General features: G+C 41.3%; 2 protein-coding genes across 9 annotated transcripts; both read left to right on the forward strand.

Annotated features, from left to right (window-relative positions):
• Window positions 1-173: 173 nt before the first annotated feature.
• LOC136433490 (breast cancer metastasis-suppressor 1-like protein) lies at window positions 174-8,239 on the forward strand. 8 transcript variants are annotated; one of them, XM_066425760.1, is made up of 11 exons: window positions 174-393; window positions 1,072-1,186; window positions 1,290-1,417; window positions 1,578-1,657; window positions 2,048-2,144; window positions 2,387-2,476; window positions 2,795-2,859; window positions 3,423-3,455; window positions 4,546-4,609; window positions 4,937-4,981; window positions 6,473-8,239. In XM_066425760.1, exons 1-10 carry the CDS (start codon window positions 264-266, stop codon window positions 4,960-4,962), a joined length of 828 nt encoding a protein of 275 aa, XP_066281857.1. In that variant the 5' UTR covers window positions 174-263; the 3' UTR covers window positions 4,963-4,981; window positions 6,473-8,239. The 8 variants fall into 8 exon arrangements, with proteins under 8 accessions (XP_066281857.1, XP_066281855.1, XP_066281852.1 ...); XM_066425758.1 differs by having other exon boundaries at window positions 6,476-8,239; XM_066425755.1 differs by lacking the exon at window positions 4,937-4,981.
• Window positions 8,240-9,246: 1,007 nt separating this feature from the next.
• Window positions 9,247-27,396, forward strand: LOC136433483 (ATP-dependent RNA helicase TDRD9-like). The gene is made up of 37 exons (XM_066425728.1): window positions 9,247-9,538; window positions 10,671-10,938; window positions 11,344-11,456; window positions 11,729-11,837; window positions 12,295-12,417; window positions 12,576-12,656; window positions 12,870-13,028; window positions 13,190-13,293; window positions 13,428-13,486; window positions 13,870-13,927; window positions 14,176-14,260; window positions 14,543-14,600; window positions 14,824-14,928; window positions 15,407-15,504; window positions 15,929-16,060; window positions 16,459-16,621; window positions 16,869-16,932; window positions 17,058-17,121; window positions 17,233-17,277; window positions 17,499-17,552; window positions 17,683-17,805; window positions 18,222-18,329; window positions 18,515-18,615; window positions 18,840-18,920; window positions 19,357-19,467; window positions 19,814-19,934; window positions 20,295-20,402; window positions 21,363-21,479; window positions 21,731-21,820; window positions 22,005-22,259; window positions 22,610-22,809; window positions 23,153-23,359; window positions 23,720-23,858; window positions 24,040-24,155; window positions 24,583-24,649; window positions 25,079-25,263; window positions 26,044-27,396. Exons 1-37 carry the CDS (start codon window positions 9,360-9,362, stop codon window positions 26,168-26,170), a joined length of 4,377 nt encoding a protein of 1,458 aa, XP_066281825.1. The 5' UTR covers window positions 9,247-9,359; the 3' UTR covers window positions 26,171-27,396.
• The last annotated feature ends 565 nt before the right edge of the window (window positions 27,397-27,961 follow it).

Here is a 27,961-nt window from a genome sequence, read left to right on the forward strand (position 1 = left end):
TGCATGGTCTGTGTGATCACTGTTCTTCAATCAGAACTACAGCTTCCTTGGTCAGCATTCTGACATGGTATTTGTCCTAAGAAGTGCTAAGTCGCACGTGCGTTTGTTGTGATTTTGAACCGGAAGTGACGTACAAAAATATTTGGCAACATTTTCAACCTTTCACCTTTTAGACATGCGCACTAGCGGAACGCTGTGAGGAGAAGGAGTGCCGTGCTTCTTGACAAATTTTCGCCCACTTGAACGTAAAACTGGAGCTCAAGATGCCTGTTGTGGACGGCAATGTGGACAGCGAGGGCGAGGATATGGACCAAAGTACCCCAGACAGCGACAAGAGTAATTCTGAAGAATCTGCGACTTCGTCAGCGTCCGAGGAAGACGACGAGAGTTCAGGTATTTTGGGGTGGTTCTGGCGGGACCAGGCTGAAAGGCTGAAACACCGACAACGACACAGTTTGATGCTTGAACTAGAGCTGTTCTCTTGTGTAGAGTATCTGTGGTTTATACAACCTTGCACAACACATCTTACTGTGTTAGTTATCTTGTAGATCAACAAGTACAACCTTTGGATAAGTAATATCTTTTGGAAACTTGTTTTTTGTGCGTGGTTTTCAATCAACTGTTTTCTGTTTTGATTTCCATTTCGAAAATGGCTCCAACGTGCAACTTGGAGCCTTTGTGTTTCAAATAATTTGTTCAACTTCGAAGTGCATTTAGCATTACCGTTAGAAACATGAAGTCATCTGTGTCAATAGCCAGCAAATAAAAGGTAGGTCCTCAGCTCAGACACTCCGAATCTTACTACGGTACCCCAATATTTGGGGGCCCTAAAAGAGTGAGAATCATTTTGTGATGATGGCAGCAGTGTGCACAACACAGCAAAACTCAGACACATAAGCAGAACCACCCTCCTTCCCTGTTTCATCCACTCCAGCCACCCTAGTTCTGTCTTTCATAAGAAACAAATGAATTCAAAGTGATTCTGATGCCAAGTTCTTATGTTCGACATGGAGCCGACGTTCACGTCATCAGCCATTAGTAAGAGCAACAGATTTAAAACCTGTGTTTCAGCTGGGCTTTTCTTCTGCTTTGCAGAACTTGATGAGGAGGACTGTGACAGGAGACGGACAGAATGTATGGCAGACATGGCCGACCTGGAGAGGCAGTTCACAGACCTCAAAGAGCAGTGAGTCCTAAATGTCCTTAATGTTTTTGTATGCAACGTTTTTGCTGACCAATTTGCCTGTGGCTAAATCTACATGTTCCTGAGTTGCTTTGTGTATTTTTAGGTTGTACAGAGAACGGATGAGCCAGATTGAAGTTAAGTTAGAAGAAGCCAAGATGGGCTGTGCACCAGAGTATGTGGAACCACTCACACAGCTTCGTGTCAACATGCAGACTCGCACAGAGGTCGCAGGTACAGTAGGAAAACATAATCTCTGTTAGTATGTCATATAGGAAGCAACTGCTTAAATGAAGATAGTACTCATACAGAAGTTTAAATTTGTTTTATGATATTGTGTCAATCAGATATATTTTACCAAATCAGTGTTGTTTTGTGTGCCTTCTACTAACAGGTATTGTGAGAGAACTGAAGATACAGAACATCAGAAACCAGTATGAAGCAGAGTTACAGGCCACAAGACAACACTTCGAGGTAAGATGTCAGTCTTAACATTCAAGAGCAAACTCATGTTTTTCTTTGTTGTTAAGTTTTAGGTCAACAAAATTGCTTGTCAGTCACTTACAGAACTGTCATGCTTGCCAGATTGGCAACAGAATCAAATACATGTACCCTCTTTTCTTTACGATATCAAATATAGGTAGAACTTTTGTTGGCTTTTAAGGGAAAGAGCACTGAAATGTATGTTAACGCATCTCATAGAATGAACATGTCCAGCAGATATGTTTGATTTCATAAGTTTCTCACCCAACTGGAAATTTTGTAGTTTCAATTTTACCTTGCAGATGTTTCATTTCTCTAGTACTCCTAAAATATTTCAAGGTTTTGTAATTGAGACTTGTTGCACCTTATATCTTGGTTTAGAGTGAGAAGTTGCTTTTGGTGGATGAGATGAGAAATGAGATTGAGGAAAAGATCCGGAGACTGGAAGAGGACAGACACAGTGCAGATCTATCAACAGGTCAGTATCATAGTATCCTTTGGGATGTCAGAATAGTAACATGTGTATGCTCTTCATAATTGGTTGGCGACATAAAGAAAACATGACAAAATAGATAGCCCGACAAAAACACCTAAAAACACGTCAAAACCAGCTGGACCCATTCCTCTTCTTGTAGAGTAACATGTGTATGCATAATCTTGTTCATGTAAAGTGGAAACATGTACTTTTATGTCTTGACACCAGAGTGTTCTTTTCCGCAGACCTGTGGACTGAGTCAGAACAAGTGAAGCGCAGCCGGAGAAAAACAGACCCTCTGCATCCCAAGAAGAAAAAGACAGTCACCATTTCTGATATCCTTATCAAACATATGCTTATCACTTTCCTCTCTATACAAGGATTATTTAATATCCCAGCACTATATCATACATGTGTCTGCAGACTAGATTTAGACTTTTCCTGGGCTAGATTGATCATCTTGAAGAGCATTAAAAATCTATTCAAATAGCTGCCCCGTGAAATGAATTGCATAAACACTTTCAGGCCCATGACCCCTCCCTGTCCATCCATAATAATAAAAAACAATACCTAAACCAAGCTAGAAAGTAGTAGCAATTGTTTGAAAAGTGCAAGGTGTAGTTTGCACAGTTTTTTCTCCTTGACTAGCACACGTCCATTCCTTGTCTATCAGCTGAAGGAAAATGACATCCTGGAGGACTGGACAGCCATAAGAAAGGTGAGTCCAAAAATGAAATGAATATTATCCCACTCTAATTTCTGCCACTTATGTTTGCAACTAGCTTCTCAGATGTTCCAACATATTAACACTGCTTTACTGATAAGATAATGCTTCACATGATTGAGTCAAATTTAATTGGGAGGGGTGTGTCTTGTGCAGTCTGTGTGAAAGATGCTGTCATGGCTGAGCTTAGACAACTGTCTGCAACATGGACATTCTCAACATGTGCTGGCTCTTGGTTATGGTAGCATTTCCCCCAAACGTTTAAATAGGCATCAGGTGGGAGGAACGTTCTTTTTGCTGCAACAAAAGCAGGCTCATAGAGCCAGAGCTATACAGTCTACAAGAATTATGAGTTGTCCTGGTAGCAATTTAGTGTCCACATGAGCTAGTGTGCAAGAAGAATGTTAAAATACCAGCATAAGTAGCAAACCTGGCACTGTGACTTGTACTGCAAGATGTTTGGAAATGCTGCATGCTACATTGGCGCGGGTTTTCAAAGTTTAAAGATGATGGTACCTTCTGAACCTCACCCAATCCTTTGTTACTTCTACATGTAGAACTGCCAGCCGACCACCATACCTCAGCAAAAGGTAAAAAATGTAAAAAAGATAAAACTGGAGATCACAAGCAGATGCAGATCATTGATGTGCAAAATGAAAAGACAGAATTCTAGAAAAAATGGATCTAAGATATACATCTATTAGTAATACAACCAACCATGTTTTGGAGTACTGGTTCTGCTTGTGTGAGTCCATCAAAACATGGCTGGGGTGTTTTTATGTTGCTGTAAGAATGCTGCAAAATCTTTAACCCAGAGAAGGTTGAACTCGTTGTGGGGCTGAGATGCTAAGATCAAACTCTGGTATAGAGTGTAGGTGTAGTAAAGATAATGGCAGGTAGCATACTAGGTTTGCGACACTGTGCTGCTTTCCTTGTACCCTGACATCTTACCCTGATGTCATGGTACTGCAGTGTCAGTCCATTGAAATACAACCCACAAACTTGCAAGGATTAAGACTGCTGTTTTTGAAGTTCTGTCTGTGAAGTGTGATAATTGGTCTATGTGTAGCTTTTTATGTACATGTATGTATTGTGACAGTCAAAATTCATATCTTTGATGAAGGCAATAAGTTTCTGTGCCCTTGCAAACTGAAGATTTCACTGTTTAAATGCTTGGACTCACACATTTGTTAACCGTTACTATCAGCTAATCAATTAGATACAGCAATGACTTACCTGTGAAAGTATACCTGATATGCTCAATGCTGGCTGAGATTGGTTAGAACAATCAGACAACCGCATCATACTTTCTACATCATTGTCCCTCACTCTGTAGAACTTTAGACTGCCACTTTCTTTGCTCTTTGATAGAAGCTGCTGTAGTGACTACAAATATCTAATAGTAAAACACAAAACGAATGCAATTGCCAGAGCGAGAAAAGCTACCAGGGTCTACAAACCATAGTAGCAGTGCAAGCCTCTCATATTATTGACCCAGCTTCTAGTCTCGTGTAAATAGTCAACTGTACAGAACTTGAAAACTAGTGTTTGAAATCATTATTCTACACCCAGGCCTTTTACCAAGCCAAATTCCAAGTTTTAAGTGTTGATAAGCACCCAGTCATAATGATGATTTTGTCCTGGAGATGAGGTTATGTGGTTTATTCCATGTTTCTGCAGATGACAGTAGCTAGAAGAAGATTGTCAGCTGGCAGCCACTCCCACCGATCAGGAAGAGAAAATGGTAAGCTTGGACCGTGCCTGCCCAGTCTTACTCGACTATAGGTTTGTCTTTAGATGGGATAGGCTTTTCTTAAGTGTGGCTGTCAGAACTACTGGCTACATCTTTCAGAAATTGGTAGTGATTTCCTCAAGTAGATTTTAACTCCAAAACAAAGCTATTCCTTTTCTAAGATTTATCTCAGGGTAGTCACCCTGCAGCCATTCTTAACACAAGTCTGTACTGCTGTGTATCTGCTTGTTGTGCATAATGCTTGTTCTTGCCATTGCATGTGTACAGAGGGCTTAAGTGCATGAGTTGCAGATATTTCTGCTTTGGTTCTTGCTACAGGTATGGGGGATCGTTTGGACTACTAACATGCCCTCCCTAGGAAAGGTAAGGCATATTCCAGCAGTGCTTGGTTACAAAACAGCTCATTGTAAACAAGATGTGAAGAAACAGGCAAAAAGTGAAGACATTATAACCATATATGTACATATTTGCACACAGGCTGCCTCATACATACACACACACACATACACACACGCACGCACACACACAATCTCTCACTCCCCCTCACACTTATACTAACATAAAACTAATACATCTTATTGAAAAGTGTTGTATACAATATGATTTGCAGATATTCCAAACAGTATTGCATCGCTTATCAATATCTTGACTCATGTCATCTGGCCAAGTGGTAGGGTACAAAGTGAGCACTTGGTCTGTAGACACTCTTGTCTCTACCCAGGAAGGCATGGCAGTATTGTTAAATGGTAATGTCATGTTTGTGATAGATTGCAGTCGTCATGATCTTATCCTAAGACGCAAGCGGTTGGTCCATTTTACTCTTAGTACGGCAATAACATACCTTAAGGCTTTAGTATGGTGGAGATAGATATTGGCTTTTTCACAATAATAGTTTATAGATGGTTCACAGTTTGAACTGCATTTACATGTTGTGATACATCATGTATTTGTATTGTGTGTAATATGTCAAAATTAAAGGCCCGTCATATACAGGCGTTTTGTTTTTGTTTAATTGTGGATGTTGCTCGTGTACAGCACTATTGTGTAAAATCAGCGCAATTCAGCTTGTATTTTATGCTGCAAGGTTGATTTTGATAAACTGAACTAAACTGAGCGATGAGCAAAACACATCTGACCTGGTATCTTGCATGGTGTTGACAAGAACCGTTTACAGGTTAGGGGCCTTCAACTGATGCATGTGCAGCTCAAACTGTGAACCGACTTATTGACGGGTTATCTTTCAGTAGCTCAGAGTGCCAACTGCCAAATGTGTGAAAATAATCTCCACCAAATTAAAGTGCTTTGCCGCGGTTACTGATAAAGTTGAACATCGTTTCATTGGCTTTTTGTTAACTGAACAAATCATGCTCTTGCCAGTTGTATGTGTAATGCCAGCATAGATGTACTGTACTTGCTACTAACTTAAAAGTTTACCACATGTATATGTATTATATACTAGTACTAGACTTGACAAGTAGACTTGATCAGTTTAGATGTCAAAATACTGAGTTGGTAAAACAATTTGGATGTATGTACATTTGTTGCAGATCCTGTTTAATGATCATAAAGGTGTAATTTTTTGTACATGATGACATTCAACTATTTATCACCTAAGAAAATAGCATATTCTGTGATGGCCAATGTACTTTTCATTTCAACCATAAATGAAGGCGAAGAGTGGAATGACCCAAATTTTGCTTTCAAACATGACATCAGTGCAGATTGCAGGATACCTTAAATCAAGCCAGCAGAGGAAAGGTTAACGACTATTTACCTACTGCTGTGGTCTGTTACACTTTTTTTGTACTCTGTGAGTGGAAGGTGCGTTATTGTGACCAATGAAATGTGTTTCAGCAGCTGTGGGGAAGGGACGACAACCTGGCAAACGGAAGACAAACCATTGACATCACCGCCATCATTTCTGTCAGCGATTCCAGTTTAGTAAAGCAAGATATTATATTCTCTGGGCTATTCTGTTTTTAAATGTTTATTGGGGATAAGATACTTGTAACAAGATTGGGGAGTGCAGTGGCAAAATGTCAACTGGAGAAACTGAGATGGTACATTGACATGCTTGTAAATCAAGGAAAAAACATGTGAACATTAATTTGAACATAAAAAAACACAAAAGTTTACAGGGTTTCCCTAACTAATCTTAAAAAATTGAATAGTTCCTCATGTGTCAGGTGTGTCAACTCTACATGGTTGTCTGTAGTCATCTGGGCATTGCTGGTGCTTGTCAATCTGTATCATCATGATAGTAATGTATTATTGAATACCTTTGGAGTACCTCTTACTTTAGATGAGAGAGGTATTGAAATTAAGAAAGAGACAGAATAAAAGTTTGTGTCCTTACTCCTTCCTTTCTATTTTTACCATTTGTGTATGCATAGATAATATCATATCGTATTCATTGATATTGAGTGGTATGTCGATCACCTGTGTTATACATGAGGGATGATCAAACAGAGTAGTTGAGTTGAAATCATTTTTTAAGGACATTGTAACCAAGTTACAGTTGTTTCCAGATATTTCATTATTCTTGACCTCGATAAGATTTGAAACATGGGTAGCAGTTACAAAACGCCTCTTCCACACATCTCAGGACAAAAATCACCAACATTTTGTGGTCATTCCTTATCATCATCAAACCCCTGTCAGTAAAGCCCAGGGAAGCAACGCTTTGTGAAAATGTGGCTATTGAGTGAAAGAGATAGATGGTAATAAAAGGATATTTGACTATGTATGATTACTGTGTATGCTATCAAGTATATCCTGCCTGTGTCCAGCCTGTTGTGATTATTTCTCTATGCATGGTTTTCTGTGTCAATGAAGCTCTAGTGAAGTTATGTGCACAAAACACTAGTATCATTATCATATCAGGATGTGGCAAAGACAAGGGATTGGCCTGTGTAATCTTGCCAACCAGATATCAGTCCAGTCACCCAAACTCTGTGCCCTCCTCTGTTCTTGGAGAGGTGCAGATGGACTATAGACTGGTATATAAACCTGTTATAGCTGCCGAGTCTCTTTGTCCTCTTTGCGTAAGAGGATAGACTCGGCAGTTATGATAGGTTTTGATACCAGGCTAGAGTGACCGGACCAGTGTCTGTTGAGAGTATGGATTGGGGTGAAGGCACTACTTTGAAAATAGTTTTGGAAATTTGAAATGGAGTCTATTTTTGGTCTGGAGTAACAGGGAAGCCAAAAAGTCTATATGATGCATATAGATTTATATCTACCTGGGATTTTCAGTCTTTGTTAAGTTTTGCAAGTCCTATCCTGCAAACCGTGATCAAAATAATTAGAGATTATATGTTGGGTATAAATTTCTTAGAATTTTAGTGACCTGGGTTCTGACAAGAATTACCCATTCACTCCCAGCTTTCAACAAACATTTGTACGTGAATATGTAAACCCAGCTGAAAAGAGCACAGGTAACTAATACTAGTAAGTCATGTTCCTCCACAATATAACCACAGGTCTTGAACTGTTAGGATATGCATGTGCTACATGTATGTGTAATGTGTTTCCACTGTGTCAGCCTTGTGACTGCCGCACCATATTAAATTGTGTCATGTACAAAAAGAAGATGAAATAAAAAAAAACTATGGAATGGCACTTTTGTCATGACTTTTAATGGTAAGATTCTAAGAACAGCAGGATATGTTGGTGAGGACTGAGGATGGTTGAATAATCCAGACCACACACACACACAGCATGATCTGCCATTCTGTACTCTCCAAGCAGAGGTCTGGCTCCAACTTGTTTGGGCGTTTTTATCTGGCTTTTCTATTTTGTCAGGTTTTCTTTTTGTCAATTGCCTGGCTTACAACCTGACAAAATGGAAAGCCCTTAAAAGGTATAAATAAAAAGACATCAAAAACAAGCCAAACATCTGCTTGGAGAGGGATATTGGTCTGTGAGACAGAAAATTTTCCTTCTTGTACTGTAAATGGAACGATTTGGCTGGCATGTAACCATTAAATCATGACCGGAATAGGTGTTCAATTTTATCGCAGACAACAGCATATAAGGCCATGTTGATTTGATTATATGGATGACAACAATTTTCGTCTGTTACCCGACAAAAAATTTGGCCATACTGTAAATCATGCAAAGCAGCTGCAAAATGAGAAAATATATGCTGTAAAGTGAAAACAAAAATCAATTTTCGGGAAATGGATATCGTAGAATGCAAACTCAATTCCAAAGTCAAAGAAGATGATGTGAAAGAACAAAAATTAAGAATCTATTATTCAGTATACCATAGTCCGTGTGTTAACTCTTGTTCAACCTTCCTGACCACATAAATTCTATAACGAAGGAAACTTTTTTTTGCCAAAGTTTTCTTTTATTCGTAGGCTCGCATCAGTTTTGGGGTTCCCAGAGGATGTCATCCATGTAATCAAATCAACATGGCCTAAGCCAAGGTAAGAAAAGGGAGAAACAGCAATATGAGATATATGAATACAGTTGCATCACAACTTCAGCCCAAACCTCCTTGTTCAGCCACTTGTTGGGAAGTGCGAGGTGTTTCAGACTTCGCGGTGAGGCAGAGTTGCTACCTGGACAGGTGTGAACCTGCTCACCTGTTGATCCACAGTCACTCAACTTCACGTGACCTTTGCCCCGACCACGTGCTGACGGGAAGCAAGATGGCGACGGAAAAGTGAAAACTTGGCGATGAGACACTTCCAACTTTTCTGGACATTGTTTACAAAGTCAAACCACCCTCAAGATGAGCAGCAGGTTGACAAGTGACGTTTCGATCGACTATATCGACTCGTGGTTTAGTCTAGACAAGCCGTTAGTCCGTCTGAACTCCGTTCCGAGGTCCAAACTCGGCGGGAAGGACTTCGACGCGGCGACGGGCGGTCCCGCGAAGCCAGAGGCGCCTATGATTCCCAGATACAAGAAGTAAGTATCCTCTAGCCCTGTAACGTTACTACTGTAACTGTTGTGACGTGTCTTCCGATTAAGGCTACATCTAAGCCTCTAGATCCAGCGAAACTTGGATTCTCCAAGTTCCTATGAGTCTCCAAGTTCCGATGATCTTTAACAAGCGAACACACGGTACAACAACAACAACAACGTGTTCGCACCTCTCCCCCGAGTTATGAATTTCAAAGTGAATACCCCTTTCGTTCATGAATAAGAAGGCCTCGGATTTAGCACACATCTCTGTCGACGTGTTTTCGGTAGAATCAGTGATGTTTTCGGCAGAATCAGAAACAAAGGTTCTGCATGATTTGAGCATCTGATATAAAACCTTGATTTGAGCAAGGAGGCTTTGTCAGGAAACATCTGTGGTTGATTAGTGTTGCTCCTCACTTTTCGTGGATGAAAACAACTAGTGTTGCTGAATAGTACCTCTGAGAATTCTTTTTGTGAGCAAAAATGCAATACTGTAATATGGGAAATTTTACTGGGGCTTTGATTTCGCGGTAAGGAAAAAATGCAGTGTTTGCAGTTTAAAAAAACAACAACCTTGTGACTCATCATGCGTTTAAAAGAGGCCTGCATGCCCCTTTTACGTAGAGCGTAATCGGCCATTTTAATTTTACGTAGAACGTTGCCGACCACTCCATAATTTAGTGTAAAACGTAGAGGGGGCTTTTTCAATTTAGCGTAGAGCGAAGGGAGGCTTTCTGAATTAAGCGTTTTACGTAGCCGGCCCTCCGAATTTTGCGTAGAGCGTTGTCGGGACCCCCCCATGCAGGCCCTCTTAAAAGTTCCTTGTTGAAACTGCCATGCTGGGTTTTACTTGGAAATGTTTGCACTGAAGAGGTCAACTTTAACTTCAACTTAGGGGTAAAGTAGGGGGGGAGGAAGCCCCGGGCTAAGGCGGGCAGGCCTCCAGCGAAAACCACAAACAGAAAACCACCACAAATATTTCCCCTTTTATTACATGGCAAGGAGGTTATAGGGGACTTGAATGGACTATAAGTTTACATATCACCACAATCACTATCTGATATCTGGGAATGTCAAATCCCATTTTCTTTTGTGACATTAGTCGTCAAGTTATCATGATACCATCACATTTCAGGGAGCCAAGGATGAATAACCCCCGTCAGACCCAGTATGCCCAGATGTACCAACAACATGAGCTGGACGATCTGGAAGATCTGGAGAGTATCGATGAAAGAATGTCGGATCTGAACGCGTTGGATCTAGACAGCATCAACAGTCTTGCCGGGGATCTTGGTCGCCAAACTCTGGAGGAGGACCCCCTGCGATCTGTGAACATCTACCGTAACTACAACTTCAACCACACCTACAACCCCACCCTGCCCATCACTCAGTACCAGGAGGAGGTAAGCTCAACAATACAGAGGAGTGGAACTTTTCTATTAACATCTACAGAAACAGTTACATCTCTCAGAACTTGCAACTTTTTTTTGTATACTTTGGAATGTCCTTGTTTACATGTACACATGTTCCAACAATGAAAGATGTTACCTGTATTCTTAGCATAGCATAGTTCTTACAGAGCCCACCTAGCTAGCTTCCAACTCGGGTAAAGGTAGAGAAGGATTTTCTCCACATCCCACATCCATCTTTTCTAAACAAATGATCTGTGCCCAAAAGTTTGGTTATGGTCTTAAAAGGCAGCATTATTATCTTCCATTTGTTAAAAGAAATGTTACAAAGTTAGGTCGGAAGAAAAAAGTGAAAGCCTACTTGTTGTCACATTGAGTTCTGTGATTTCCCTTTTGCAGATTATTACCACTGTAGAGAGCAACAGTGTGACAGTCATCCAGGGAGACACAGGTAGTGGGAAGACAACACAGGTACCACAGTACATCCTGGACCACTATGCACGTGCCAACAGGTGAGGCAAGCACAGGAATGGGGAAATGTTAACGGAGTTTGATATGATCCTGTTACTGTTGTAAGAGACTAATTAGACACATCAAACCTAAAGAATTTACAACAGCAAGTAAAAGAGAAAAATAGCATGGGGCCTCTGTGGATTATGCTGATGAAATATGATAGAAGACTTCTGCATTTAACATGTAGAAAGGCTGAAACTTCTGATTGCTGCCATTGACATGTGTTGTAGTGTTGTAACTGTTGAAACCTCATGATGTTTTGTCCCCACAGATGGTGTAACGTTGTTGTCACCCAGCCCAGACGTATCGCAGCCATCAGTATCTCACGGAGGGTGGCTGATGAGCGAGGTTGGAGACTGGGTGGTATTGTGGGCTATCAGGTGGGGCAGTTTATTGAGGAAAACACTAGTAATGTGTCAAGGACAAATCTGTTGTTTACCTTGTTAAGCCTGGCCACCCAGATGTATATGTAACAGTAACAATAACACTTTGAATCGCCATCTCTACTGTGACATATGTATGGTACAAATTTGTATGTTCCTTGATCTTGTCTCAGCTATCACAAGGACTGAAAAAGTTCCTGATAGTCTACATCTGGAACACAACATTAAAGCAAAACCAAGCACTGACTACCATCTTTTATTACGATATTCCATGTGTAGTCACTGTAGTGTTAAGCACATTCATGCTGTATCATTATTTCAACTTAATAATATGTGGCTGTCGTGTTGCTGACAACTTCTACAAGAGCTGTTTCATCCTTTTACTGGCAGATCTAGAAGTTGAAAGCAGCAGTATGATATTTAGACGAAGGTAACGGTATGCTGTGTGTTGCAGGTTGGGATGGACAAGCAGCAGTCAGAAGACACCCGTCTGTCCTTCATGACCACCGGAGTCCTCCTTCAGAAACTCATCAACACCAAGAACATGAACCAGTTTACTCATGTCATCCTGGATGAGGTCAGCCACTTCATGTCTCTTATGTTTTATTGTAACTTTGCGAAAAAAAAACAGATTTTCACAAATTTAGCAGCAAATGAAAATCCTTTGGTTTGAAATCTTTCTATATTACAACTTTACAACATTACTCATGTTACACCATTGCTTACTTTGTCCAGGTTCATGAGCGAGACCAGGAAACAGATTTTGCTCTCCTGGTAGCACGGAAGCTGCTCAGGTCTAACTCACGTCATGTAAAGGTAAGAACCAGCTTGGTTTGTAAACCTTGAAGTTTTTAAATATATGTTTGTTGTCCAGCTCTCACAGCAGCATTTTGGGTCGGGGAGAAGTGATTTTTGCAATGCTACCTTGTCAATGTACATCAAAACACCTAAGACAAAGTTTGTCTTACCACTGACACTCTTGGTATGGCCTTCACATTCCCAAACAGTTGCCTTGATCTGTCCATACAGGTGGTTCTGATGTCTGCCACACTGGACAGCTCCATGTTTGCGGGATATTTCAGTATCCCAGTACGAGGTGAGCTGGCACCTGCACCTGTAGTCACAGTAGAAGGAAGACTGTTCCCTGTCACAGAGTTCTATGTGGAGGACCTGGCACCATTAGGACCAGTATGTCTAACAACCTTCCTTTGTTGTTTCATCTAATTCTTTGCTTGCTTTCAAGTCAGGAAAAATTAATGAATAGGTGACTTTTTTTCTAAATGATCTTTCAAGTCATTGTCAGTTCTAGGTTGATTTAAAAACATTTTTAAATTTGTGCCCTTCCTTAGCTCCCTTTGTTGGAATGGGACAACCCAGAAATCAGTGACCAGTCCTTTGAGCTGGCACGTAAACTCATCCTATACTTTGACCAGCTTGAGGCCCAGGAAGAAGGGTGAGTTCTGGTCATGTTGATGGTGTTCTCCGATTTCCACATACTATTTGATTTACTAGTATACAAGGTCAGAGGTGTAATAACAATTAATGAAATAAGCACGCTCATTTAGAAAATTCCTGTTGATTCTACAGGAGAAGTATATCAGAAGGGCTGGGTGTCAACAGAGGCACTGTGCTTGTCTTCCTACCAGGTAGGTGTACATGTCCTGTCATGTGATAACACAAAGAAATTATGTGAACATCTTGAACTTGGAAAGTTTGGGGTATAAGATGCAATTCAAGCTCTCGGCTCTTTCCATCTAGGCACAATGAAAATGAGATCATATGGATGATAAAAACATGAAAATGATATTTCATGAATAGCATCAACAGATCAACTAACACATGGAGCAATATTTGTATAGAAAGTATGACAGCTTGTTAATAAATTTGCAAAGTGCCATCTCACTAGTTATCATGGTCAGGGATTGTGTATTTGGACATCTGAAAGATGAAGAATTACTAGTATAAAATGTCTTCATCGAAGACATATCATGATCTTTGCTGCTTTTGCATTAACTCTGTTTTGTTCCAGGTCTTGCAGAGATTAACACGTTGGACGAGCTTCTTGCTCACGAGACGACGAGATACAAGTAAGTAGGAAACTCTGATGTTCTCTTGACACTGTAAGATTTTTGATCATGAGGACTGGTAAGCATTGCTCAGTGTAGCACTGTAACTCTTGCTAGAAAGTGGTCTTAAAATAGGTACGGAACGAGTTGTTAATATTATAAGAGATGACAAAACTACTAGTTATGAGGTACCTGGTTAATCCTACTAGACTTTTCTACCATCCGTCTTCAAGGATTTAGCTTTTGTTCTTTCATATTCTGTGGTGTAGGCTATGGGTTCTTCCCCTTCATTCCACAATCACATCAGAAGAGCAGGCACTGGTCTTTGTTCCACCCAGGCCTCACATGAGGAAGGTGAGACAAACTGACTTCACACAACATCTTTTGTTAGAAACAATGTACAGTGTGCAGTACTTGTAGCAATGCATAAGTTATAACAAGTAGCCTCACAAGGTTGTGTATACTAGTAGGTTAATTTCTATTCAAAATTACCATTTATCACCTGTAGAGCAATACATATTGTTTCCCAGTGAAAGTTACATGATTTCTAATCAATATGAACTTGTCAGTGAAAATGACCATAATAGGTAAAGAATGTAAAAGTATTAAAAGTTCTCCTTTTTTTATTGTGTTCAGGTGATCCTATCAACAAATATAGCAGAGAGCTCCATTACTGTACCTGACATCAAATATGGTAAGGAAGTTCTCAAATGTAGAAAAATGCCTGTACAATGACGACTGTTTTTTCCCAACTCATCAAAATGTTATATCCCCAGGCAATGTTACTACGTTTGGTTGAGGATTTGTTCTCCATTGTTCCTGTTATATTGTTTATTGTTTATTGTTTATTTGCATGTGTACAATATAAAACAAAGATAAATAGAGCAAAGAATATTCATGTTTGTTTGTTCCTTCAGTGATCGACTTCTGCCTGACTAAGTGCATGGTGTGTGACCCTGAGACCAACTACCAGAGTCTGCAACTGAACTGGGCATCTCAGGCCATGTGTACCCAAAGGAAAGGTAGGATTATAGTTCTGAACAGGGTATTTGATGTATTTTACCTCAATTGAAGTGTTCGGTGGCCCTGACAACATGTTTTACAGAGCTACATTGGGTTGGACACTTGTGATGCCTTATAACAGTTTGTGTTCCACAACAAGTTGGAAAATAAATCTCAAAGGTCTGTCTATTTTTTAAACAAGATTGCCCAGTGGAAGGCCGAGAGACTACTTCTAGGCACTGAACTAAATTGATCAGAGATGTAGGTTACTGTGCAAGGAGCAGAGTTTCTTCAGTCAGCTTAAAACTTAGCAACATGTTGTAAGAGAATGTGTAATATGCTCACAGATATGCATCTTTCATTCCTACCATGATTTTTTGTTTTGGAAGTGTTTTAGAGGGGGAAGATAACTACATGTAGTTAGAAAAGAGAAGACAATGAAAACAGATAGAAGTTCAGATGTAATACATGTAGGTCCATGTTTCTGCCTGCTGCCAGGTCGAGCGGGCCGTGTGTCCTCAGGCCGAGCCTACAGGATGGTCTCCAGGGAGTTCTATGATATTCACCTGCAGGAGTATGGCATCCCAGAGATGCAGGTATGATATCTGTGGGTGTACACCAAGAGCAATCAGGATGGCATGTTTTCATGGAAAAATTATCAATAGGAGGTGTAGGTATAACAAGCAATGTGTGTCAGCAGCATACATTAAAAGCATTGTGTCTTGCCGTGTCATCTCTGAAATTGGCAGACTATTTTGAAGGCTGCCAAGGTACTTGGAAATGTCGTCAATCATTCTGTTCCAAAAGTCTTTGGTAAGCTTAATTTAGGTTCTGATATGAGCCACGATTTTTGTTGATTTTTTTAATGATTTAAGATTGTTAAAGTGATTTGGTGTATTCGTGAGATAAAGGTGTTGGGTTCAGGTGCCGAAAAAAAATGCAGATTTAAGTTTATTATGAACTCCTAAGATAAAGAATTCCTTCAGAAGGTAAAGAATGTCGTGTTCCTGTCCCGTGCAGCGCTGCCCCCTGGAGCAGCTGGTACTGAAAGTGAAGCTGTTGGACCTGGGGGAGCCTAAGGCCATCCTCGGTCTGGCACTGCAGCCACCCAACCTGGACGCCATCGAGGCCACAGTCTTACTGCTGAAGGAGGTGGGAAAAGACAATTTGATGATAAGAAATCTTGTTTGCAAACACTAATAATAAAGGTTGAGGATGATAGTCACATCTCACAGCTTCAAGTTAACTAAGTTAAAATTATGAGGTAAAACATGGTGGGGATATCAGTATCCTTTCTTAAGATCTCATTTTCCCTGATGCTTACAAGCTTTCATCTCCATTGCAGATCCTTGAAGTTCATTCAAATGAATCAGTAGCAACCAAGCTGACTGTGTTCTGTTGCTGATTACTAAGAACTCCAAGTGTCTGAGAATTCCAAGTCAGCTGTTCTTCCTACCCTAATCTTTTTGTTAAGAATATTCACATTTGAAAATTAGTAGTCACAAAAAGTCTTGCTACATGATTTTTGGTGTGTCTCTCTATGCCTGCAGGTTGGTGCCCTCTCCACGGTGACCTCAGGAGATGTGAACCCTCATGACGGTGACCTGACCTTCATAGGTCGTGTGTTAGCGGCCCTCCCTGTGGATGTCAGGGTGGGGAAGCTATTGCTGCTTGGACATGTGTTTGGCTACCTGAAGGAAGCTCTCATCATAGGTAAGGAATCATATGTTTTGGTCACAGTTCTTGAGGAGGGAAGGAGTATGTTTTAGTGCATAGTTAGATATGCTAGCCAGTGCTTGGTAAGATAGCCTGTGCCATGGTAGACAACACTGTCATAGAGTACTAAACTCTTTCAGTTTGGCCCTTAGTTTCAAGTAGAGTGATAGATATCTTATGACTGTGTGAAAGAAAATTAACACAGATATTGCAAATAATGATTCTCTTACCCTCTCCACTGTAGGTGCATCTCTCTCCCTGAAGAGTTTCTTTGCGAAACCCTTCAGGGGGGACCTGGAATCATACAGGTGAGTCTTGGGCTGAATCACTTGTTCTCAGAGCCTTTTGATTAGCAGATCTAGTCTGAAATTGAAAAAGGTGTAGAAGGTGTTTAAGAGTGCTGAAATAACTGATGTTTCTGTGATTTGTTTAGATCGAAGATGGCCTGGTCTGAGGGAACCTTCAGTGACTGCCTTGCCATGCTGAATGCATACAAGGTATGTACAGTATGGCACTCCTTTTCAGACTTTCACATGTAGTCTTGTCATAAAATGTTGTAATGTAAGAACATCCATGTCACCTTATGTTTATTTCTTCTCTTCTTCCAGAAATGGCAAGATTGTTGTCGGACAGGAATGTTCAGGAACAGACAGGTGAGTTAGTACATTACAGAGTCAGTCTAATAGGTGTTATGAAAGATAAATGATTTGATTACAATATGAGAATTTCCATAGTCATTTTTGATCACAACGTGCCAACTTTTTGTGGAATAGATCCCCATATTTAGTTCTTTCAGAACAGATAAAAGACAGACAGGGTATTCAGACATGTAATCTGATGACATGGTTGTCTTATTTCTTACTTCTTCCCATAGCAAGAGCTGGAGTGGGCAAAGAGGAACATGATTCAACTCAAGAGAATTAAAGAGGTCAGAAAGTACTAGTTGCTGGTTGTTTTGAGTATTTTTCCAACAAGTTACTTTTTATAGGTCCCAGTTGTCAGATGTTACCTGAAGCAGGTACTTGTTGTGATTACCATACAGCTGTTTCTGTTTGCAGATGTCAGCAGTTGCCAAGGAGCTCCAGGATCGTATGGCCAACTTCAACATCCGTGTGCAGCTGGACAGGAACCCGCTCGTGAACCAAACGAGAGACACCACACATGACAACCTGATCCTCAAGGTAGGTAGGGGGCAGCTGTCGGGAACATTTGTGTCTCTGATGAAGGCCATTTTAACTTCTACTTTTACTTTTAGACGTTCTCAGAGAGTCCCAGAATTTGAGGTATGCAAAGGGATGGAGAAGAGCAATAAGCTTGTTCACGGTTACAACTGCACATGGTCAACGAGGTCAAAGGTGAAGACCCCTTACTTGGCTAGTCCATGCTAATACACATCCAGACGTGTTTTGTTTATGTTTCAGCGGCCTCCAACTTTTACATATTACCCACAATGCATATCACTGCGCATGAGCAGTTGAACCATGAACAGGCTTATTACAATCCTTTAACTTTTAGAAATATCCTGAAAGGAATTCTGGTGTAGTTGATATGATGAAAACCTATGCAGTAAGAAAAATAAGCTCCTCTCTCTCCTCAGATGGTCCTGGCTGGAGCGTTCTATCCAAACTACTTCACCTGTGCAGCCTCCGATGAAGCAGAGGCTGTACGAGACTTGTCAGGCAGCAACCCCCTGACAACAGTCATGGTGACACATCATATTTCTGCTCATTGACATTTGGTTGATTCTTAGTTGAGTGAGGACCAATGTGTGTATTGTATTGTAAGCATTTGTTAACACAATATCTGATCCGTACATGTATGATCCCTGTAGTTTAGAAACAATGGCATATGTATTGTAAGCATGTCTAACTCAGGTTCTACCCCCTGTAGTTGCGTGGCATGCCTCCTGCTCCACAGCTGTACCTGAAACAGCTGGGCGCCGTCATGCGCCCGTGTGGGGAAGGCAAGTTCATCAAGTTAGAGGATACAAGGTAAAGTTAGCCTCTTATTTGTAGTAATGCTCATTTGGGTAGGCACAAACTTTGGATCATTAAAAATGTTCATGCACATGTAATACAAATGCACTTTGTAATGAAAACTTTCCTCAGTAATTTTGGATCTATGTTTGACTACCATTTTATTACCAGTCACCTCCATCTGTATTGTATGTATGAAATATGTAACTGCTTAATATTTCTTTATTCCTCCTATGCAGAGCTTATGTGGAGTTTGCACCTCCGCCAGACTACCATGGAACAGGTGTGCTACCTGCTGTCTACCTGGCTGTAAAGATGAGGTGCACCTGTCCTTGATTTCCTTTGCCCATCTAAATTGCATTCATTATGAGTTGAGATGATTGAAATAAAAATTTTAAGTTGTGGAATGTTCAGAATTGAGTTCAACATAAATCTCTGATATGTTTGCATTCAAGTTAGATAAAAGGCACTGGAGAAAAAAATGAACATAATTTTTTCTTTGTTCTGCATAACTGGTAAACCGCTTTTTTTGGTAACATACCCGTTTTGCACAGTGAGTACCAGCTCCACAAGACCGGACTGTAGGGTTTTATACACTAACACCAGGATGGACCGCTATTTTTTTCAACAAGTGTGCTGGGGTCTGTAACTTGCTCGAGGTACATGTATGACTCTCCTTAAACACGAGATAATTATCTAAGAGAAGGAGCACATGTTTTTTTGTGAAGGAAGCTGACCACAGCCTCATGTTCCCAGGTCGATGCGGATCCCGCTGGAGCTGAGACTGCGCCCCAGGGAGGAGGTCCAGCGAGCCCTGATGCAGCAGGCTACTGCCATCAACGACAGCAAGAAGCTCAGGACCAACAGGTAGTCTGGCATTACCACATCCACAGCTACATGTAGTGACTCAGTGTCTGCCTCACTGATCCATGGGTAGGTAGACTTTGTGTAAGTTTTTAGTCATCCTGGTTCATTTCATGCCTAGTTATCCAAGGTAGGACCTACATTGGGTTACTTTTACATTTGCCACCAGCCACACATTAACTAATAAAATGATATGTTGTGTCATCTTTGAGTCAAGCCATGTGCATTTCTGCCAACCTTGGCCCTGCAAACCCCTTTGCACTAATAAAACCTTAGGATTACATTGTAAAGATATGTGGAAACCCTTTGAATCTTACCTAAGTTTACTTTCCACATTTTGTCTCCCCAGACTATATGGAGAGATTGGTCAAGGAGGACGGCCCTCAGTGAAGGTGGAACAAACGAAGGGACCTAAAGCAGTAGAACCACCTTCTCCGAAAGAACCTTGGATGCAGTTATATGTCACTGAGGTAAGTGTCATGTAGATGAAGAAAATGAAATTTAGGTTTCAGATTGTTCATAACATTACATTGCCAACAGAACTACACGTAAGTCATGGTATTAGCTCGTCTGAAGCAACCCTTAACAAGGTATAAATTAGTGCCATAAAATGCTTACCTCACATTTTGTTACAATGAACACTAGAAATGCAGTTAAGTTTAATGCAGTATTTCACAAGGTATTTAAAGTTAAGTTGAAAATTTTGACATCAAAGTTCTCACGTACTACTTTCATAGAACTTGCACAGCAGTGTTTTTTAATATTCACAGGTGTGACCCTGTAAGATAAGGATATAATGCCAGGTGTCTCTCTCTGACATTCCTCCCCAGGTTGTTGAGTGTGGGCACTTCTGGGCTCACCGTGCAGAGGCCGAGTACTTTGACCAGCTGGCCCTCCTAATGGAGACCATCAATCAGGATGGAGGGGCTAATCTACAGGTGATAATTTCTAAGCAATATGTAATATAGGTCATTCGTCTATTGGTCCATTCATTTATTCATGCATTCATTCATTCATCCATCCATCCGACCATTCATTTATTCATTCATTCATTCATAAGCAAATGAAGATTTGTGTGACATTACTTCCCCTGGATAAGAGGATCTTCCTTTGGATGAATGATCTTAAGATAACAGGTTTTCCAAAAATCTTGATAATCCCCGGAGAATTTGGCTCCCCCATATGTCAGTGATAGCTGCTGGCCGTCCATGTTATTTTGATTGCAGAGACATGTGGTGTCATTTTTCTCCTGCATTCCTGCCTCAGTTGGAATGTCTGCATGTCAGAAACGATTCTTCTCAAGTCACACACAAAAGGATGACCCTGTACTCCCGGAAATTTACGATCTAGAACATTTTTGGAACCACAGGTTAACAACACTATAGTTTGGCTAACTTGTTCCCCATGTCCAAAGCTATGATGTTGTTGTGTATTGCCACTTTATTCAGTAAATTGTCTGTCCCACCCAACTGGTCCATTATCCTCACTCTACTGTGTACATGTACTATTTCTAATATTAGTGACAACTCCATGTAAGTTAGAATTGATAAGTCAGTCCCAGTCTTTTTGAGAGCATAGGGGCAGTGGGTTGTTATCCACTGTTTCTAGGGCACGATATTAGAAGGTGGAGCCCAACTCTCTACTTCCACCACCTTAACCTCCCCAACTGAAGTCAGATACCAATTTGTACACCTTGGTGACTTGAGGAAAGTCATGTAAAAGTGCCTTTCTGAAGGCCACAACATCGGTGGCATGCAAGGGGATTCGAATCCAGCATCTCTGGGTGCTGGACCAAACACTCTATCTGTTACGCCAACACAAGTTAGATTTATGACATATCAATACTATTGGTCAGCCCATGTTCAGATGTTTGTGTTCCTTATCTCTCTTGATCACAGCCCTTACCTGCCAACATGGTGCTCCGTGACCAGTACTGTCTGGCTCCCTATCAGGACGAGGCGAGTGTCAAGTACTACAGAGCACGGATTGTGGCAGCCTTTCCTGACCATGTTAAGGTACTACTGCAGTGTGTCAAGCGTCTTCAAATATCTTGTCAACACTGCTGATACATGTACATGTCTTAGTTTCTGTTGTCATCTACACAATACAATGGCAGTCCTCCAAGAGTAGCTACTAAGCAAATGAAGGATGAAATGAAAAGTAAGAAAAATCTTGAAATTTTGCTTTCAGTGATGACGTATATAAGACAGATGAAGGGATGTGTCTCCTCACACTTGATGAGATAGAGTGATTGTCTCGTTTGCAGGTGTTTTATCTGGACTATGGGAACATGGAGACAGTGCTGAAGTCTTGTCTCTGCAAGATCCCATCTGAGCTACTGGAGATTCCATTCCAGGTGTGTGTGCAGTCATTGTTCTTGGGCTGCTCTGGAAAGAGAAAGGGGTCAAACTTGTGTGCTATCCAATCTTTGTTTCTCAGTCTTTATTTGACATTTCTATGCAAGATGTCTTGAATTGTGTTAACCTTACTCATACAGCAGAGGTATGAGTTTACAAACAGTTTATTTTCCCCTTGCACAGTCGATGGAGTGCCACCTGAAAGGAATCCGTCCATCCTTCGCGCGGTCACCAGAAGGTAAGTGGGATCGGCAGGCGACCCTGCGTTTCCATGAGCTGGTCGCTGACAGGATCCTGCTTGGGAAGGTGTTCTCTGTGGTGCGTGGGGCGCTGCGGCTGGACCTCTACCGCACTACGAAACAGGAGGAGATTTTCATCAACCATCAGCTGGTGCGAGAGAACTTGGCTGATATGTGTGAGGAGACATATGCTTCTAAGGTACTGTACTTAAAAAAAGTTGTACTTGTGCACCACACATCTTTGCTATTACCATTACAGCACACTGTACTTGTAGCACTGTAAATCAGCTGCTTCGGGCAGGGAATGTTCCAAAGCAGCCTCTATAAGTCTGTCTAGATCTTTCACTCCCACTGAATCAAGCTTGTCCCAAGCATTGCTGTTTTTCACTTAGATAGAAGAGATACTGTAGCCTGTAACCATGAGGTGGCCTTCAGTTCTTCAGTTAATGGGGACAATTTTAAAAGAAAGAAAGAAGCACAACTTGTACTCTCTAACATAAAACCTTGCCCACTATATTAGACCAATGACTTCCTATCTCTCAACTGTAGAAAAGTCACCAGGACCGTGCAGAGCAGAGTCTGGCCCCTGAAGACTCCACCCACCTGTGGACCCCTGCAGACAGCAGTGTGGGGAATGACGTACCCAATGACAACTTCGCCCTGAGGGGACGGAACATGGTCCGTCTATACGGTCCGTACAGCCCGTATGAGATGGTGTTCTACAGCATGATCAATATTGGAAGACTGAGGTAGGCTGCCAAAGAATTTTCTTTTGCATCCCTTCTTTTCCTTCTAAAATGTCCATAGCAGGCATTGATTATATCAATATTCCCCCAAACATCCCAAAAGCTGGGGCGGAGATGCTTAACACTGGGCATGCAATAAAAGCGCTGGGTTCAGGTCTTCTTTTCTTTCAGGTGTCTCATCAGTTCTCCTCAAATGCTCCTACTCCCTGGTGGAAAGCAAGGTGCCAGGCACGTCAGAGCTCTGGTTCTGCATCCCAGGGAAAAGGACTACTTACATTCTTTAAAGCTGGAGTAAGATAGATAATGATCCTGAAATTTGTGACATCTTATGTTTTCCTATTGCCAGGTCTGTCCGGATTGAGCGTGACAGTGTGAACTCCGTTGCGCTGAACGACCGCCCCCAGGACACCCACCAGCGCATGTTGGTGGCGGGGCACGTGGGGGTGAGTCCTACAGGCAGCACCATCACGGCCAGGGACACCACCCTCATGCCCAACATGCCCGGCCTGGCTGCCCTGGTCTGTCTCCTCTTCACACCTGTGGCTGAACTCAGGTCAGAACTAGTACAGATATCTTATGATAGATGATATTATCCTGACAGTGAACGGTTAAGAGGGCACACCCCTGTTTCTTGCCCCCATTGAAACCTTTAGACTTTTTTCATTGACACCGTATTGCACATTTTTCCAGAAACGACACTTCAAAATAATCTGAAACTACCACGGATCATGATCGCAGAAGAACTAGTGTGCACCGTTATTGACTTGCCTTCACAGTCTTAAGTACAATCTACTGCTTCATTTAACTGCATTAAAGTCATGAACAATGTGTGGATTCTATTTTTCATTGTCTGTACAGTAATACGTACTATAAAGTAGTGACATAATCAAACCTACTGTTTTCATGCACCCAGAACGACCCGTAGTAATAGCCACTACACTGGTGCCATCTGTGGTCTGGGCTGTGATCCTGAGACGGGCATCGGAATCCTGCCTGATCACGACCTGGAGATAACCTTTGACACTCATTTTGGCCATAATGACCTGCAAGCTGTAAGTCAAGTTCTTTTCCTTTGGTGGTGACAAGTTTGTGTCAAGAAGAAGTGCTTCAGTAGTTTTTATTCCTGCATATATATGTCGTTTTTATGATTTGCATCATCAAAGAAATTACGCTTTAAAAGTCAAGGTATTTACACATCATCAGCTCTTGTAACATGGGCATATTTTCGCACAGGTCAACAAGGTGCGGATGGCCATCAACTTAGCCCTGGGAAGTGAGAACAACATCGCTGAGTGGGGCCCTTCAGGAATAAAGAGGATCCAGGAGGCAGCCAGGAAAAATCTACTCACGTAACCAGTCTGTCTTGCTACAGAGGAAACTGACAATCGCGTCTGGTATAGGCAGAGAAGCCCTAGTTATAAAGTCAAGAAGGCAAATTTGTTATGGTCACAAGAAGATGACAGGATGTGTTTTATCACTGCCGCAATATTGCCAGTTGTACACCTCATGTAGTAGTAGTAGTCGTGCAGTAGTATTGATTATACTGCTGCCGGGGTCCCTGACACAGGGGTGGGCAGCAGTTGGCTAGTCTTCGCACCGCTCGTCCACGCGGCTCTAGATCTGTCCAGGGGGTTCACGCTGGTTAGGCCACACATCTTAATGTCTTTCCCGACACACTCCATCCAAGGTCTGCCATGACCTCTGCAGCCTGGCAACTACATTTTGGTGGTGGTGTGCTCATAGAATTTTTTTCCCATTTTCTTTGGCCACTGTCAGGTTGATCCAGATGAAGCAAGAGCCCATCGAACCACAGATGTTCCACAAGCCATACTGGTGGAACCAGGTCAGTCAAAGCTTGAAAGTTCATCTGTGTCGAAGTTAATAAAAGTCATTCTAAAGCAAACTTGAACTGTAATTTCCCATAAAGAATTCCACCCCTTCTGTGACCTGGGCTATGATTCTGAAAGGTGGCCTTTAGACTCCCATGTTCTATCTGCATAATGTGATGTCACAGAAGAGGTGGAATCCTTAGTCCTTGACAAAGGCTTACAGTTGGACAGTTGAAATTTGATAGGTTATTAGATAGGTACTCATTTACTCCTGAGTCAAGTGAGGAAATCGGTGTAAATTGCCTTTCCCGGGTGCACAACATGGCGGATTTGAACTCAGAACCTCAAGGTTCTGAATCAGCAACCCTAGCGACAAGACCAGTGGGGCCGTTGCACAAGTATTGCCAATAGTACTGCTGGACATGTTTCTCCACCTTTTCTAGGTGAAGCCTGAAGACATTTTGGACCCTGAGCTGAGTGGTACCAGTGCCGACTGTTCATCCCTGCTCAACCTGCACAATGGTATCTTCATCGTTGAGGAGATTGTGAAAGACACAGCCCCTAAGAAGGAGAATGACGACTCGTGGAAGAGGAAACACATGATGGAACTGAGGGCAAAGGCATACAAGTGTGTAACCAAGCCTTCTTGTTGTTTTGCCATCCAAAAAGAGGGGTTTTTAAAATGCAAACAAACACCCATTAAATCATAGGCCTTGTGAAATGAAGAGATGAAACACAGCTCGTACTCTTTGAGAAAAAAGGGCAAAGGATTTCCCTGGGTACATTTATCAGATAAACAAATCTAGTGATAAATGTGATGTTTTTTTTGTGGGAAACATGCCTGCTTTATCCACCCACATTAAGTAGAATCCATCCAGACCAAGTAGTGAAACAAGTAAAGCCTGAAGACCACCCAGTGGAAGATTAAGCTGGCATGTAGATGGGGAAAAACATAATAACTGACCTATTTTCTCCAATAAACATATGAAAACCCTCCTTAAGAGGAAAAATGTCAGCCTGTTAATGCATGATTGGTCTTCATACATTAACTGCAAGAAAGCTGTATTACTGTCAAGTGTCAACAGTGGATAGGTTTTGGGTGACCCTGTTAACCATGCCATTTTCCAGGAAAAAAAAAAATTAAGCATAAACATACAACACTTTGATTTTTGTGCTGAAGGCATCCATAGAGATTCACGTTTCATCACAGAATTAACTATGACAACATTGTCAACAATCAGGTACATGGAGACTGTACCCATAGTCTCTCACACATTACAATAGATTGTGAGAAGTTTTACTGCATGTTAAACCCAGTACCTGTGTGTGGTGCTTACATATGTAGTATTACATACATTTCATTGTTACAGTAGACTTAATTTCCACTGTTTCCCCTCTACTTTGTCAGTTCCAACGATCCCCAACTGGTGCGCTGTGAGGTGTGTGATGTGGAGGTGAACACTCCCAGGGAACTCAAGCTTCACACCGAGACCCGCAAACATCGCGCAGAGGAGATCGCACTCTTTGGAGAATAGCAACATTTTCAGGGCAACATACAACACATGGAGACATAGATGTTGTCAAGTTTCTGGATGTGCTCCTGATGACCTGGATCCAGAGTTTGTCATGGAAGCAGGCACTGAAATACCACAATGATCATGTATGGCAGTTTCTCAATTTGGTAGTAGATCATGTTTTGGCCGTTGAAGTCTGCCACTGGAAAGAGTCTTTACATGACTAAACAGCATGTTTGATAGTTGCTATTGTATTCCTTTGTATTGATGGCACAGCAGAAGGAAGACTTAGTCATCGTAAGCATTACCACTGGAACCAAATAACATTGACCACAAGATCATGTATGTCAGTTTCTCAGTTTGGTATCAAATTTTGTTTTTTGCAAGTAAGGTTTTCTGTTCTTTCATTGTTACTTTGTTGGTGCTAATGTTGATATTACTTAATGGAGTACACAGAAAGGCTTTAGTTCACCCACATCATGTCACACTCAAGCCCCTGGTGAGGACTACATGTATGTGGCCATGTCGGCAGAATCACAAACTCGGGTATGAGTCCCCTCTACCAAGGTAAGCCCTTGTGCAGACATAAATGTTTGTTCTTAGTTCTAACTCACATTTGTTTACTTGCGGAACCACAGTTTACTTGTTTTTACACTGTAATCTTACAATAGCTCAAGAGGCCATTAAGTTGAGCAGTGATGTTGATATAAAGGCACATTATCTACAGCAGATAGCATGAAATCTATTCCAATTCATATTTTGGATTCTATGAAGATAATCATGCCATGATGTAAAGATATATTCTACAAAAAAATCATTGCCAGTTGAACATTCCAGGTCAGTTTGACTAAAGTGTTTTTGCTCCTCTGTATCAACTATTCTGTGTTGGTAGGCTTTCTCACATAGATTCACAGTTGGTAGAGCTATATTTTATGATGTTTGATTGGTAGAAGGTAGCTTCACGATACCAGGGACCATGTAGGCATGTACGTTCATGATTATGACCAATCAGAAGACTTCTCAATTTGAGAACAAAACCCTTTTGTACCAGATCTTTATGTTTGATAGAACTATCTATTTTCAACTCAGGTTTTTTTCAGTTACCAATACTGTTTTTGTATTTTTGATACTAAAAGATATTGGCCTGTATATTCAGGTGTCCTCACGGTTATATAGACACAGTATAACCACCTTTTGTTATGGTTAACTTTGTTGCTGCCAGAATAAATATTGGATATTACGCCTCACATGTTCATTCTGTGTAGTTATTTGTCCCTTACATCCAATCAAATGGATGTGGGTTCAAACCCCATCACGCTCAGCGTTGTTCATTGACATGTCTTCTCTGTCACAACCAGTGGAAGAATAGCTTAGTGAGCTCAACTGGATCAAGATGACTTTCCTTTCCTTTTTACTATTCCTCTACAAATAAGTAAGCGAATAATTTCCTGGACATGATCAATCTTCAGGCTACACGACAGTGGACCTCCCTTTGATTCTCATACTCAATACAACAATCTGCGGGATGAAATGTATCAAGTGGATTGAAGACGGCATTTGACACCATGGTCTGCTGAACCTTTCCAAACGTTCGGTACCTCCATACATTGTAGGTTCTGCTTTAAAACTGACCTGTAGCATGTTGGCTTCTCCATTAACCACCACTATGGGTGTTGTGTTGGCCATAGGGGAAGGGTAACTGATAGGATGTTTACCATGAACTTTTCATCTGGTGGTATGACTTGCATTACCTTTCCTACATAAATGTTGAAATGACAGAATATGACAGCTAGAATATGACAGCTTAAATGA

This window comes from Branchiostoma lanceolatum, chromosome 4 (genome assembly GCF_035083965.1).
Source record: "Branchiostoma lanceolatum isolate klBraLanc5 chromosome 4, klBraLanc5.hap2, whole genome shotgun sequence".
In the NCBI taxonomy this organism is placed as follows: Eukaryota; Metazoa; Chordata; class Leptocardii; order Amphioxiformes; family Branchiostomatidae; genus Branchiostoma; species Branchiostoma lanceolatum.